This window comes from Macrobrachium rosenbergii, chromosome 14, assembly GCF_040412425.1.
Source record: "Macrobrachium rosenbergii isolate ZJJX-2024 chromosome 14, ASM4041242v1, whole genome shotgun sequence".
Taxonomy (NCBI): Eukaryota; Metazoa; Arthropoda; class Malacostraca; order Decapoda; family Palaemonidae; genus Macrobrachium; species Macrobrachium rosenbergii.
This window is the reverse complement of record NC_089754.1, coordinates 30,854,072-30,867,383: the sequence shown is the minus strand read 5'-3', so window position 1 is coordinate 30,867,383 and position 13,312 is coordinate 30,854,072. Positions and strand designations below refer to the sequence as shown.

At 36.6% G+C, this 13,312-nt stretch overlaps 1 protein-coding gene across 1 annotated transcript in view; it reads right to left on the bottom strand.

Moving 5' to 3' along the window:
- Nucleotides 1-13,312, bottom strand: part of Wnt2 (Wnt oncogene analog 2) — an 86,924-nt gene that overhangs the window by 16,029 nt on the left and 57,583 nt on the right. Inside the window, exon 3 of the mRNA XM_067116276.1 lies at nt 1,253-1,482. Coding sequence (XP_066972377.1) covers nt 1,253-1,482 — 230 coding nt within the window. The remainder of the gene's footprint in view (nt 1-1,252; nt 1,483-13,312) is intronic.

Genomic DNA, 13,312 nt, shown 5'->3' with positions numbered 1-13,312 from the left:
AAAAGAGAGAGAGAGAGAGAGAGAGAGAGAGAGAGGGAGAAAAAGGTTCGTATCGCCCAGATTAAGCTCTTGATTAGAATCTCGGATTCAATGGACACCGCTCTTTTGAAATGTATAGAAACGGATCTACGAATGACACAAAAGACATTCTGTGTATGGATTTGCCTCAGTGGGTAAATACGCAGTATTGCATCGATGTTGCAGGGAGGTTCCATTTACTGTACAGCACTTTTGGACGAATTGATTGCCATCTTTAGCTGTATCACAAGTTCAAATAAATAGTCAGACGAATTCTGAATGCGTATGGAAGTGATCTCAAAGAAAGAGAAAAATTATTATATTTACATTTGTTTCAAGAAATGAGTCTTTCGAACTTACAATAGATCAATTTTTATTAAATAAAATTATAAAAAAATAGATTCTTTGTCCAAATGTGAGCCATACCAAAAAGAAAGTATGTCTTTTGAAATTACAATAGTTCAATGTATGTTATAAAAATTCCAATAAAGGAAATAGACTATTTGTCTAAATTTTTGCTGAATTAAAAAGAAAATATGTAGAACTTTCAGTAGATAAATATTTATAAGAAAGGCAAACATTAGTAAACAAAATAGGCTCGTAGGCTCTTTGTCCGAATGTGTACACACAAAAGAGCCAGGGGAGTCCATTATCTATAAAAGAACCTCCTGCTTTCGCTATTCTTCTTATTGCGCCCCTTCCTATTCCTCTTCTTCTGTTCCTGAATAGGAAATCCTCCTGTTTCGTAATTCAGAATTACTGCGCATTGCTCACGAGAACGAGAGACCGTGCTGGCATATAAGGCCGACATGAATTTAGGGATTAGAAACATTAATTTGTAGATTCGCTATGTCCTGGAAAAATCCATTTTGTCTCTGTTGACGTAGGCAGTGAATTAGGTGGATACCTAGATATTAGTCGAACATGGTTGGTCAGAGCTAGGAGTAGGTGAGGTAAGGGGCTAACAACTTCATAACAAAATAATTGCTACTAGTTGTAGTTGTATATATATATATATATATATATATATATATATATATATATATATATATATATATATATATACACATACAACTTCTCTCCTAGAAAGTGTGGCTGTAATTATTTTAGTATACTTATAATACTTATAATTCTTAGAGAAAAATACTTATAAAACTTCCCATTTAATTTGAAAGAAAACGAGAAGAGAGACAAAAATAAAAAAACTATCAAAAGAACTCAGCTCCCAACTCACCAACGAGCACAACATGTCCGAACACGCTGCTCGCTCCGGCCATGAGCGAGCAGTTCCAGCGGTGGTTTCTGAACTGGTGCTGACACTCGCTGATCCCAACTCGAGCTCCCTCGCTGATGGCCACGATGGCGTCTGGAGCCCTGGAGCAGATCTTCCTCTGGCGAGGCGTTAGACCCAACAGCCGAGAACACAGGAGGTTGGCCCCGAGAGCCACCACCGAGGAGACGGCCCTGTTTGGAGAGAGAGAAGAAGAGTGGTTTAGGATTGATTAAGACAAGAAGATGGCCTGAGACTAAGGAGAGGTCTTGAGAAAATCTCATAAGTGTTGTCATTTTGTGCAACTGGAAAAGTCAAGACAAATTCTGCTTACACGGCCCTGTTTGGAGAGACAAAAGAAGTGGTTCAGGACTGAATAAGACAACAAGAGGTCCTGAGAAAGGTTGTTCACTGTTGACATCTGGTACAGATGGTAAAGTTAAGAACAGTACAATATTCTAGTTAAGACAAATTCTGCTTATGCGGTCCTGTTAAGAGAGAGAAAAGAAGTGGTTTAGGACTGAGTAAGTTTGAAAGAGGACCTGAGAAAGGCTGATAAATATTGTCATCTTGAGCAGCCAGAAAAGTCAAGGACATTGAAATATTCCAGTAAACACGAAATCTAATTACATGTCCTTGTTCAAAGAGAGAAAAATTGGTGGTTACTGAGTAAGATAAGAAGATGTCCTGAGGAAGGCTCGTCAGGTGCCATCTTGTGTAGCTGGGATATCCAAGAACAATGAAATATTCTAGTAAACATGAATTTTGCTTGCACGGACCTGCTTGGAGAGAGAAAAATTGGGTGTTTCAGGGTTGAGTAAGTCAAGAAGTTCTAAGAAAAGCTCGTCTGTGTTGTCTTGTGCAGATGGCAATGTTATGAATGTTTAAGTATTCTAGTAAAGTAATGTTTACCTGGAATCAGTTGCAACCTGTTTGCCCTTTTAAGAAATTGGTGGTTCAGGACTGGGTGAGCCAAAAGAGGTCCTGAGAAAGGCTCATAAGTGTTGTCATCTTGTAAATGCGAGTCTGCTCACCTGGGAATAACTGCAGCCTGTTTACCTTTTTTTGAGAAGTGATCTCATCATAATGATAATTATGAAAATAACCATTATTTTCTCGTCCCAGTAAATTAGTTCTAGGTTCTAATTATATAGTGAATATATATATATATATATATATATATATATATATATATATATATATATATATATATATATATATATATATATATATATATATATATATATATATATATATATATATATATGCTATATTCCTAATACCCGTGATGATAAAATGATCACAATATGACATTGTTACGCTGTTATGTTGTTTTTGTTAATTATCTCTCCCACGATTATAAACATAATCCTTATCATTTTCATAATCCTAATATCAATAGAATTTTATCACAGATAACGCAGAAGCATGACAATGACTGTTAATAATACAAAAAAAACAGAACGATTCCTTCTCGATTATAAAATCGACCGGAGCTACCATCTACCTTACGATTTGCGAAGTATGCAACAGGGATGCAACAGGGATTAGCCGTGTATTACCTCAACACGGGCACCGCGAATCCTTAATCATACGAAAATTACTGACATTCTTCTTCTTTTGCTTTTTTTCCGTATACTAATGACCGGTAACGCTCCGGATTTACGATTGGCTAGGGCTTCTCCCTTCGCTCGTAGAGATGTTTCAATCTTCCAGGGTCAAAGAGTTTTTATTAAGCGTGGAATTTTATTTTTTTTTTTGAGGGGGAGGAGTTGGGATGTTTATCGTAGTACAAATTTTTATAAAGAGAAATTATGGTGTTTTTGATTGGTTGTGTTCTTTCTGCGCACGCGCGTTTGGAGTTTGTTCGTCCATAAACGTGTGTTTCTCAGTGAGTTTTGTTTATTCGTCTGTTTTTTGAAAGTTACTGATTTTCTTGTCTGTCCGTAGATGGAAATTTTTAAGCAAAGTTTGCATTTGTTATTTGTCCTTCCAGAAATGGAGTTTTTAAACAAGGTTTTTTGTTATTTATTTGTCAACAGATGGGAGCTACAAACAAAGTTTGCTTTTGTTGTTTGCCTCTCCACAGATGGGAGTTTTTAAACAAGGTTTGCTGTTGCCATTAAATTTTGACTGTCCACAGACCTGAAATTTTAATCAAGGTTTGCTTATTGGTCTCCTTTTGAAAGTTTCTGCTTTTGTCCGTTTGTCTGTCCCCATATGTGACTTTTTAATCAAGGTCGATTTATTCGTCTCATTTTGAAAGTTATTGCTTTTCAAAAAGAACTGCTAATCTTATAGATTGGAGCTTTTAAACAAGGTTGCTTAGTCATCTTCTTATGATAGTTCCTCTTTTTTTTTTTATAAATTGTTCCTCTTTTTTTATGAGCAAGATCCAACATCTTCATAATTTAGCCAGCTTCTGGTTTCTGCCGTCGACCCACCTTTAAACGAAGTCCATCGCATACCACTGATATGAAATCACTCCTTCTCTTCCGAGATATGACCAACAGACTGTCAAAGAAGAAGAAGAAGAAGAAGAAGAAGAAGAAGAAGAAGAAGAAGAAGAGGAGGAGGAGGAGGAGGAGGAGGAGGAGGAGGGGTAGGAGAGGCTTATGTAGAAACATCAGTCGAAGAAGATGAAGAAGAAAGAAAGGCTTACGAAGAAACTGTTAGAATTGATGATGATTCCTCTATACTTTCAAAGGCTCCTTGACTCTAGAAGTCACACGCAGCAGCAGTAGCAGAGGCAGGAGCGTCCAGCAGAGCCCAGCAGAATAAAGGCCCAAGAAACAGTTGCTAGAGGCGAAGGGCCCACATCGCTACTCCACCTCCGAGGACGACAAACTGTCCGAAGTCACGCGAATGGAAGACGGAGGGAAAGGTTGGTTTCTTCGCTCAGGTGCCACCGGCCGGTAATCATCGAGGGGCCTTAGGAATGAGACGCAACACAGCACACCCTTTTTACCCGCGGTGGAAGTGTTTCTCGTAATGTTTCTCAGTCAGGGCGTTCATGATTTATAGGATTAATTGGCGGTTTTGGAGTTCGATGTATGGAATGCAAAGGTTCGGCTGCTGGTGAGAATTTCTCTGTTGTGTCTGCGTACACGATTGAGATATTGTTTAAAGATCTTGAATATTTTCGTATTTTTTCTGCTTAAACAATCCACCGCTTAGGGTTACTAATTGAGATTATTGCTCACAAAATAACAAGGATTGTTTATCTTACCTATTTGTTTCACATATCTTGAGTAATTTTTTCGTATTTTCTGTGTTTAAACAATCCATCACGTATGATTACTAATTCAGATTACTGTTTAAAATTAAAAAGGATGGCTTAACTTAGCTGTTTGTTTTACAATTCTCAATGAATTGTTCCCTTTAAAAAATGTCCTAGTTTTTTTCTGGACGGTAAAAAAAAAAAGCTCGGTAACTGGCACAGTCAATGTGATATAGTAATAACTGCTTCAGAAAATGGAAACAATTAAAGTTATTTAAAAAAAATAAATGGCATATAATAAGGACAATATAATAAAGTCAGAGACAGCTAGAATAAGGAAGTAATTTGAGGGAAAAATTGGAAAATGATTCTCTTGGGATAATAAAGACATACAGCAATGAGGTCTTCAGACATTCAGTTTGATATACTAGACATACCAGTTCTCTCTCTCTCTCTCTCTCTCTCTCTCTCTCTCTCTCTCTCTCTCTCTCTCTCTCTCTCTCTCTCTCTAAAAATTGAGAGGAAAATAGGAAAACGGTTCTTTTCCATAAAAATACATATTAATAAGATCATCAGTTATTTAGTTAGAAATATATATATATAGTATATATATATATATATATATATATATATATATATATATATATATATATATATATATATATATATATATATATATATATATATATATATGTGTGTCTATATGTGTATATCTATATATATATATATATATATATATAAGTGTGTCTATATGTGTATATCTGCGTGCGCGCGCACGCGCATTTCTGACCAGGTGGAAGGCAAAGTCCACCAGACTCCTTTTTTTTTCCACCGTTTCATGAATTCTAAATGAGCCTCCTCTCCCTTTATTTGGATAACAGCGGCGAGTAAACACTCGAGTGTTCACTTTCGGAGATTACAGAGGAGGGTGAGAGATTACTTCTGACCGCAGACAGACTTGTTTATTTGTTTACTGTTTTTAACGGCTTTGTTTTTGTTTGCGGTTGTGAGAGGTTACGAGGAGGCCTTGCGTGCGTGCTTCGACGGCGTCGAAGAGATTGATTGCATGTTTGGGTTATGTGTGTGTGTTTGCCTGTGCTTGTGCTTTTGTGTCTGTGTGCGAGTTTTTTTATGAGAGTGGAGTTACAGCTACGAAGGTTGTAGGTGTTTAAGATGTATATTTGCTAATATGAATATGTGTATTGTATGATACATATATGTATATATATATATATATATATATATATATATATATATATATATATATATATATATATATATATATATATATATATATATATATATATATATATATATATATATACACACACAATCATGAAGCTACAAATGTCGCTTGATATCAAATTCACACTACCTCAGGAATATCCCCGATGAAATTATCACCGAAGGGGAATTTATAAGAGATAAATGGACTGGTACTGCCGAGTCTGTCGTGGGTTCGAGATTCGGCAGTACCAGTCCATTTATCACTTATAAATTCCCCTTCGGTGATAATTCCCCATCGGGGATATTCCCGAGGTAGCGTGAATTCGATATTAAGCGACATTTGTAGCTTCATGAATGTATATAAATCACGGTGTGATAAAAATTTTCATATACATATATTATGTGTGTGTGTACTGTATGTGTGTGCAGAGAGAGAGAGAGAGAGAGAGAGAGAATCTACTGGTCACTCACCAGATACGTATGCAGTATCACTATTTGGATACGTTTATCACAACAAGCCTTTGATTCCAAATAAGGAATAAATGAAGAAATTTCTTTCCTTTCCTGACAGGGTTCGAACGTACTCAAGCTTTCAAGACTGAAGTTACCACTTAGTTCAGTTTCCTACCAAGATCAGAGGTAAGTTTTATTGGTCCACATACGCTTTTAGCACCTATTTACTGTGTATACATTCCATTTTTATTTGCCTTGATATGCTACAGTTAAGAAAATACAGTATTATGTACGATGAATTGCAAGTTACAAAGTGTATTTGTGAAATTTGAATATTCATTTGTATGCAAATTTCTGAGAGTAATTCAAGTCCATGGAATGTATTCATGTACTTCTGCTCCGTTGACTTGAGGCTAATCATATGTGCCTGTATATGTAATGAACCGGAAGTAGGCATTACCTGGTGCTCCATTGCGTAAGACAGAGTTTGTTGTCGTCAATGAATACCATAGATTTGTCATTTTTGTAACGACTGGTTTCTAACGAGTTTTTCGTAAAATATGAGAGTTTTCTCTCAAGATTTTGGCGACTCAAAATACAATTCATTAACGTAATAATTATGGTAATTATTTAGAATATGATATAATTATCAATTATATATATATATATATATATATATATATATATATATATATATATATATATATATATATATATATATATATATATGTCTTTTCCTGTAATACTACAGTGTCATATGAATATAAGAAGGCCCATAAAACACTATTTAAACGTTGAAACCATATATGGTTTCAACGTTTTAGTGTTTTATATGGGCCTTCTTATATTCATATATATATATATATATATATATATATATATATATATATATATATATATATATATATATATATATATATATATATATATATACAGTATATCGTTAAAAGTTATTATTATTATTATTATTATTATTATTATTATTATTATTATTATTATTATTATTATTATTATTATGTATTAGTAGTAGTAGTAACAGTAGCAGCAGCAGCAGTAGTAGTAGTAAACTGGATTTCTCTTTGAAACGGCTCCTTCCATGTTTGAGAAACATTACAACTGATAACCATTTTCTTCCCTTTGACAGGGAAGAAAGATGACAAAAAATAAAGAACAAAAGGCTGAAGCAATTTCAGGAAGAAGATCCTTCAAGAGCCCCTATCATGTCCTTGGTCAGGAAAGGACATCGAGGAAGGATACTTCCTTATACTCGACGTCCTTTCAGAGAGAGAGAGAGAGAGAGAGAGAGAGAGAGAGAGAGAGAGAGAGAGGTTAGGGGTTGCTGACAAATAAGCTATACAGGGGTCTGGAAAAAGGTTATTGAGAGAGAGAGAGAGAGAGAGAGAGAGAGAGAGAGAGAGAGAGAGAGAGAGAGAGAGATTAGACTCTCTCGCATGGGTGAGCCGCAACAAGGCGCTGAATCCCTTGTCGGATGACATTACGGGAAGAAGAAGATGATGATGAAGTCCCGGATGAAAAAATGCGGGAAAATGTACATCATCATCTTCTTTCCTTTTTGTCGTCGCAGGATCATCCCAGCACTGTTGGGGTCAACGAGGAGCAGGGACAGAGAATGTGGAAAGGAAAAAAGAAGAAATTGATAAAGAAATAGAGAGCTGGGGGATTTGGAAGATGGTAAAAGAGAGAGAGAGAGAGAGAGAGAGAGAGAGAGAGAGAGAGAGAGAGAGAGAGAGGGCGGGGGGAGAAAGATAGTGTTAATGATAGAGTCTAAGATCCCAAGAGAGAGAAAGCCTGTGTATGTGTGTGTCTGAATGAGGCGCCCTCGAGGTGTTATTAGTGCAACGGCAGAAGAAGAAGAAGAAGAAGATGAAGAGAGCTTTCAGGGACATCTTTTAAGATGAAAATTGGCGCTTTTTTTCTCGCCTTTTATGTACCGACTTTGAGCTTCTGGAGACTGGAGAGTGGCGCAAGCGAATGAAGGGACGAGATGTCGAATATTACGGGGCTTTTCACGTGTTCCTTGTCTTATTATTATTATTATTATTATTATTATTATTATTATTATTATTATTATTATTATTAACAAGTATGCTAGTGTTAATAATTTGGCAAAAACGACAAATAATAGTGTTTTTTCTCAGTCAAATTAATTTCTGGTACAGAATTAATGTTGGAACAACATCCATTTAAAAGACGAATGCAAGACTTGATATTTTACGTTAAGTATAACATATTACTGTTGGGTATTTCATGAATAGCATTTTAAGTATTAAAATAATTACTCGCATATTACCATCTTCTATAAGCACGAGAATAAAAGGGTAATATGAAAAACAATAAGAAAAAGACCCTTTTTCCTTAAAAGGACTATTTCCTCTCTCTCTCTCTCTCTCTCTCTCTCTCTCTCTCTCTCTCTCTCTCTCTCTCTCTCTCTCTCTCTCTCTCTCTCTCTCTCTCTCTCTCTCTCTCTCACGAGAATGAGTTTGTTAACAAGAAAGAGGAATGCCTCTTTATTTCACCAGCCTGTTGGCTTCCAGCTGAGAAGGTCTAATACCTGGACGAATTATACACCTGGGCTGAGACACCTGACCTGACGCAAGGGAAACGTGAGTTAAGTATTACAAGAAAAAAGGAAAAAGCTAAGCCAAATATTTTTTTTAAATCATGCCTCACTCAAAGCTCGAACATATTACGAAATGATATAGCTATTATAGTCAAAAGTTTTTTTTTTTCCTGGCTTCAGAATCTACAGACTTGCAGCTTATAATTTTGTGTAAAAAACGTCGAAATATTAAATGTTTTCCCTTATCTTTATATCTCCGGTTGTTCTTCACTAATGCTTCAGAAATTACTGAAACAAAGAGTATTGATTTACATACTGGTTAACAAACTAAATATGACTTGGAAAGTCAGCTTCTTTTGTAGATCACTGAAACATAATTTATTTGTCTTTTACTGAATAATCAGTTACTCTTTCCTCTAAATAACTGACATACAGAATATTGATTTAATTCTTTTATAAACCTCACATACTTTGAATACGTTTATCACAAGCCCCTGAGCCCAGTTGATAAATCAGCTTTTTTTTTAAGTAGCGGATTACTTATTGTCCTTCATGGATCATTAAAAACAGGTCGACTTTTAGAACAAAATTTCCTGCTAAATTTCCTATTCTCCGTTTGATTATTTCTATCTTTTTGCTTTTCTTGTGGAAAGATTATCGCTTTCTTCATTACCATCTCACCCAGGAGGCAGCTCAACACAGATTCTGAGACCAGAGGGAAAAATCTCCCCCACTCATAGGTAATTACTATGCATAGGAAGTACAGACGGATGATTAGACAGAAACAGAGATAGAGAAGAGAGTAGACTCATTTGGCAATCATTGATCGGAATTTAATGCGTCATTTTAATATTTCTTTCATTCTTAGGGAGCCATTTGACTTGGATTACACCTGAGCCTACCTGTCCTAACCTAACCTACCATGGACGACATTGCAAGGCATAGTGTCTAACCTTGCCCTTCTGAGGTCAATGTGTCATGCTTAAGCATCTTAGGGCACAGTGTCCAACCCAGCCTATGTCATAAGTAACCCATCCTAGGCATCATGTCCAACCATTCCTATCCTAGGGCAACTTGTCATACATAACCCTCCTAGGGCATCAACCTAGCCTGTCCGATTAGGTGCAGTGTACCTACCGAGGGGCTTCTTCACCCAGACACCCAGCTCCCTTGTATCCGGCATTGAATCTAGAAATAATCGCATATCCCACGTCAAGTTTTACCCAAAAAGGGCACCGATATCTCAAAATATGTCTGGGTCTATGCCATTAGGCGAACTGAACTTCTCAGGGGCACTCTTTGTCATCCCCTGTATTCTCAAGGATACGATAATGTGACTTCCTCCTCTGTCAGCAACTCCTTCCAGCGACTGGTGATTCATAGGATCTTATCTTGAGAAGCACTTGTTTAATGCAACTATAAAAGGTAACTTTTGCTCAGGGAAATCGCCTCTTCCTCATAGTATCTAAAAGTTGATTCATTTCTGTTACCGTCTTTGATAGAGTCAAATTAGAAAACGCACTATGGGACTTAGATGTGAAAATAATGGATTAGGTACACCAGCATTCTTAGCTGAATAACACTGGCGACTGGTTAAGTTTAGCCATAGAAAAACAGACAGCAAAAACAGTTAGGTAAATGTGACGTTATCATTATTCATTGGTCTTTAGAGGATCAACAGATACCAAAAACTGCCAAAGACAAATATCACCTGAAAAACATCAAAACCTTTGTTGGCAATACCAATAAGTGAGGTAAACAAATGCCAAGTAAATAAACAAATAGATAACTATCTTTGTTTTGAGATGAACGGTATCGAAACGAAATACACACAAACACACACGGCCACACACACGACAAAAAAAAAACACACCAGTACGAATTGGGTGCGTGTTTAGGGCTGTACTTCAACAAACCCCCGTGAAACCATTTGGTGGATATCTTCATTGGAACCAAGGAAGGGTCGTATAAACACCGCTACCTCTGGAAAGCCGAGACGGGAATAATAAAAACCGATAACATCGGACCCTGGCCAGCCGAAATTAATTACTCCGCTGCTATTACAGCCTAGTAGCCTACGGCTCCCTTGGGAGGGCTACCACGAGACTCCTCCGAGAGAGTTTTCCCAACAGACCTCTTATTATGATTATTAGTCCCAGGTCGATCCCTAGGGCTACCTGGACTACCTGGGAGACTGAATGAGGGGTCGAGATGGTCGACGATCCTACCTGAATGAGGTGAGAAAACGTCTTTATCGCAACTTTTTAATTTTTTATTTTTATTTCGAGGCCGGACTGACCAGATTCAGTTGTAGATAACGAGGGTATAGTTCTGATTTTGAAATATCATGCTTACGTAATTGATAAGGAGTATTGCTTTTTTTCATTAGTGTACTTGAAAGGTAATGGTTTAGCCCGTACTGACCATAATCATTTGTAAATGAAGTAAGTAGGTTTAATTCTGGTATACATTTACATGGATGATTAGAAACAATAGCCTCTTTATACACTGTTCAAAGAACATTAGCGAAAAGTAGCTACATTTTGTAATAACAATTCAATCTTTGACGCAAGGCATAACATATAGCGTTCAAAAGTCTTAAATTTCAGAAGATATCCTTTGTTGTTTTTTTGGAAAAACACAATTATTTATGAATAAATACTATGAGTACCAGCATTTTGAAAAAAATAAATATGCCCTTGACATTAAATCATACCAGTGTGACCTGTATCTAAGAAATTCGGTTTAAAATCTTTATCTTACCTTCCATTTAACCCTGACACCAAAATTAATAAGGAAAGAAAATAATAACTTTTGGGCTTATTTCTGGAACTCGCGTCATACCTGTGGAGTCCACTGGGAGTGGCAATGGGTTACAATGAGGCTCCAAGCTTGAATAAGACCGGAGGGTTGATCAAAGTACTAACCAACCATCCTTGTAAAAAATAAAAAAGAGGGAAAAATTAAAACTTAGCATTGCTAAGTCTTCGCAACAAACATAGGTAGTGTGCCAAGTGATATTGGAAACCTGGCAAACGGAGGTGGGAAACGACAAGGACTGAAAGACCAAAGATAGCCAAGCAACAGCCTTTGCCAAGTCGTCCTTGGCCCACCCGTACCCTATAGTCTCTCTGGGCACGAATGGGTACTGGAGTAAAAGAAGAGAGCCGGTTAAATTAGCCGGTGTGGGTATTGACCATCGTCGGAAGATACCCAAGGCATAGTAAGAAGACATGTGGTAGTGTTGAAATACCCAGTTTAATCACCCGTCTTAAGGTAACTGAACTGGAATGTAGGCCTGAAAATAATTTAGGCTTGGAAGTAAATCTAACTGCTAAACAATATTACACTCAGGTACTTTATCATGCACGTCAATGTATTATTGCCATTAATTAAAATAAAAGAGGCTAAATTTCAATGCAAAATTACGAATAGATAGATATGTTAATCTTGATCATTCCTGAAATTCTTAAAGGTTTATGTGTGTTCCTTGATGGAAAAACAGTCAAGAATGTGCAAAGTTGATAAGGGCGTTGTATTAAAGAACGTGTATTCAAATATATCTGTGTATACAGGTATAATATATATATATATATATATATATATATATATATATATATATATATATATATATATATATATATACATAAATATATTATACATAAATATATATATATACATAATGTATATATATACATATTGTGATATACATGTCTGTGTGTGTATACCCATTTCATTTACGTATGTATTTTGTTTGATAATTCTTTTCGAAATTTTACCAGAAACTGGGGTATTTACGTTTTTCTTAAAACTCATAAAATTTCTTGTTTCCTCCTTTTTCACAATCCTCTTCTTCATTCTCTTCTCTCTTTATACTCTTAGCCAATCTCTCTCAATGTCTGTGCCCATCTGATCTATTTTTTTTTTTTTTTTTTTAGGTCAGATGGCTTTCAGTCGGTTCTGGTTTGAGGATGTTTCCATTGGTTCATGGCAGAGCAGGTTGGGGGTTGAGGAAAGGGTAGGGTGGGGGTGGCGGTAAGAAGGTACCGGTCAGTCAGTAGATTTGGTGGTAATGGATTAGTCAAGTAAGAGTGTTGGGAGACGTCGTATCTTGGTCTCCCATCTCTGTGCTCTTTTCTTGGACAGGCTCCGGTGGCTAATTTCACCCCAAAATATCTTCTCCCCAGTTCCTCCCACCCAGCCACCCACTGACCCCACCCTTACTCATAATAAACCTCTGTCCCACATCCATCCAAGAATCTTGGATAATGCAAGTGGTGAAGGAATGTAGAGGTGAATAAAGAAAGCTTCAGTTTAGAAATTTCTATTTTTGAGGAGTTTTTGGCAGGTACGGCGGCCTCTAAGAGTTTTTAGCAAATAGGGGACCTTTTGGTGTTTTTTAGGCGGGTGGGAGAAGGCGTTTTGATGGTTTTTAGTAGGTAAGGTAAGGCTTTTTGGCAAGTTGGAATCTTTTTGGGGCTTGGCAGATGGTGGGGGTGGTGTTAAAGCTCCTATTTGGATATTTTTAGCTCATAGTGGATGG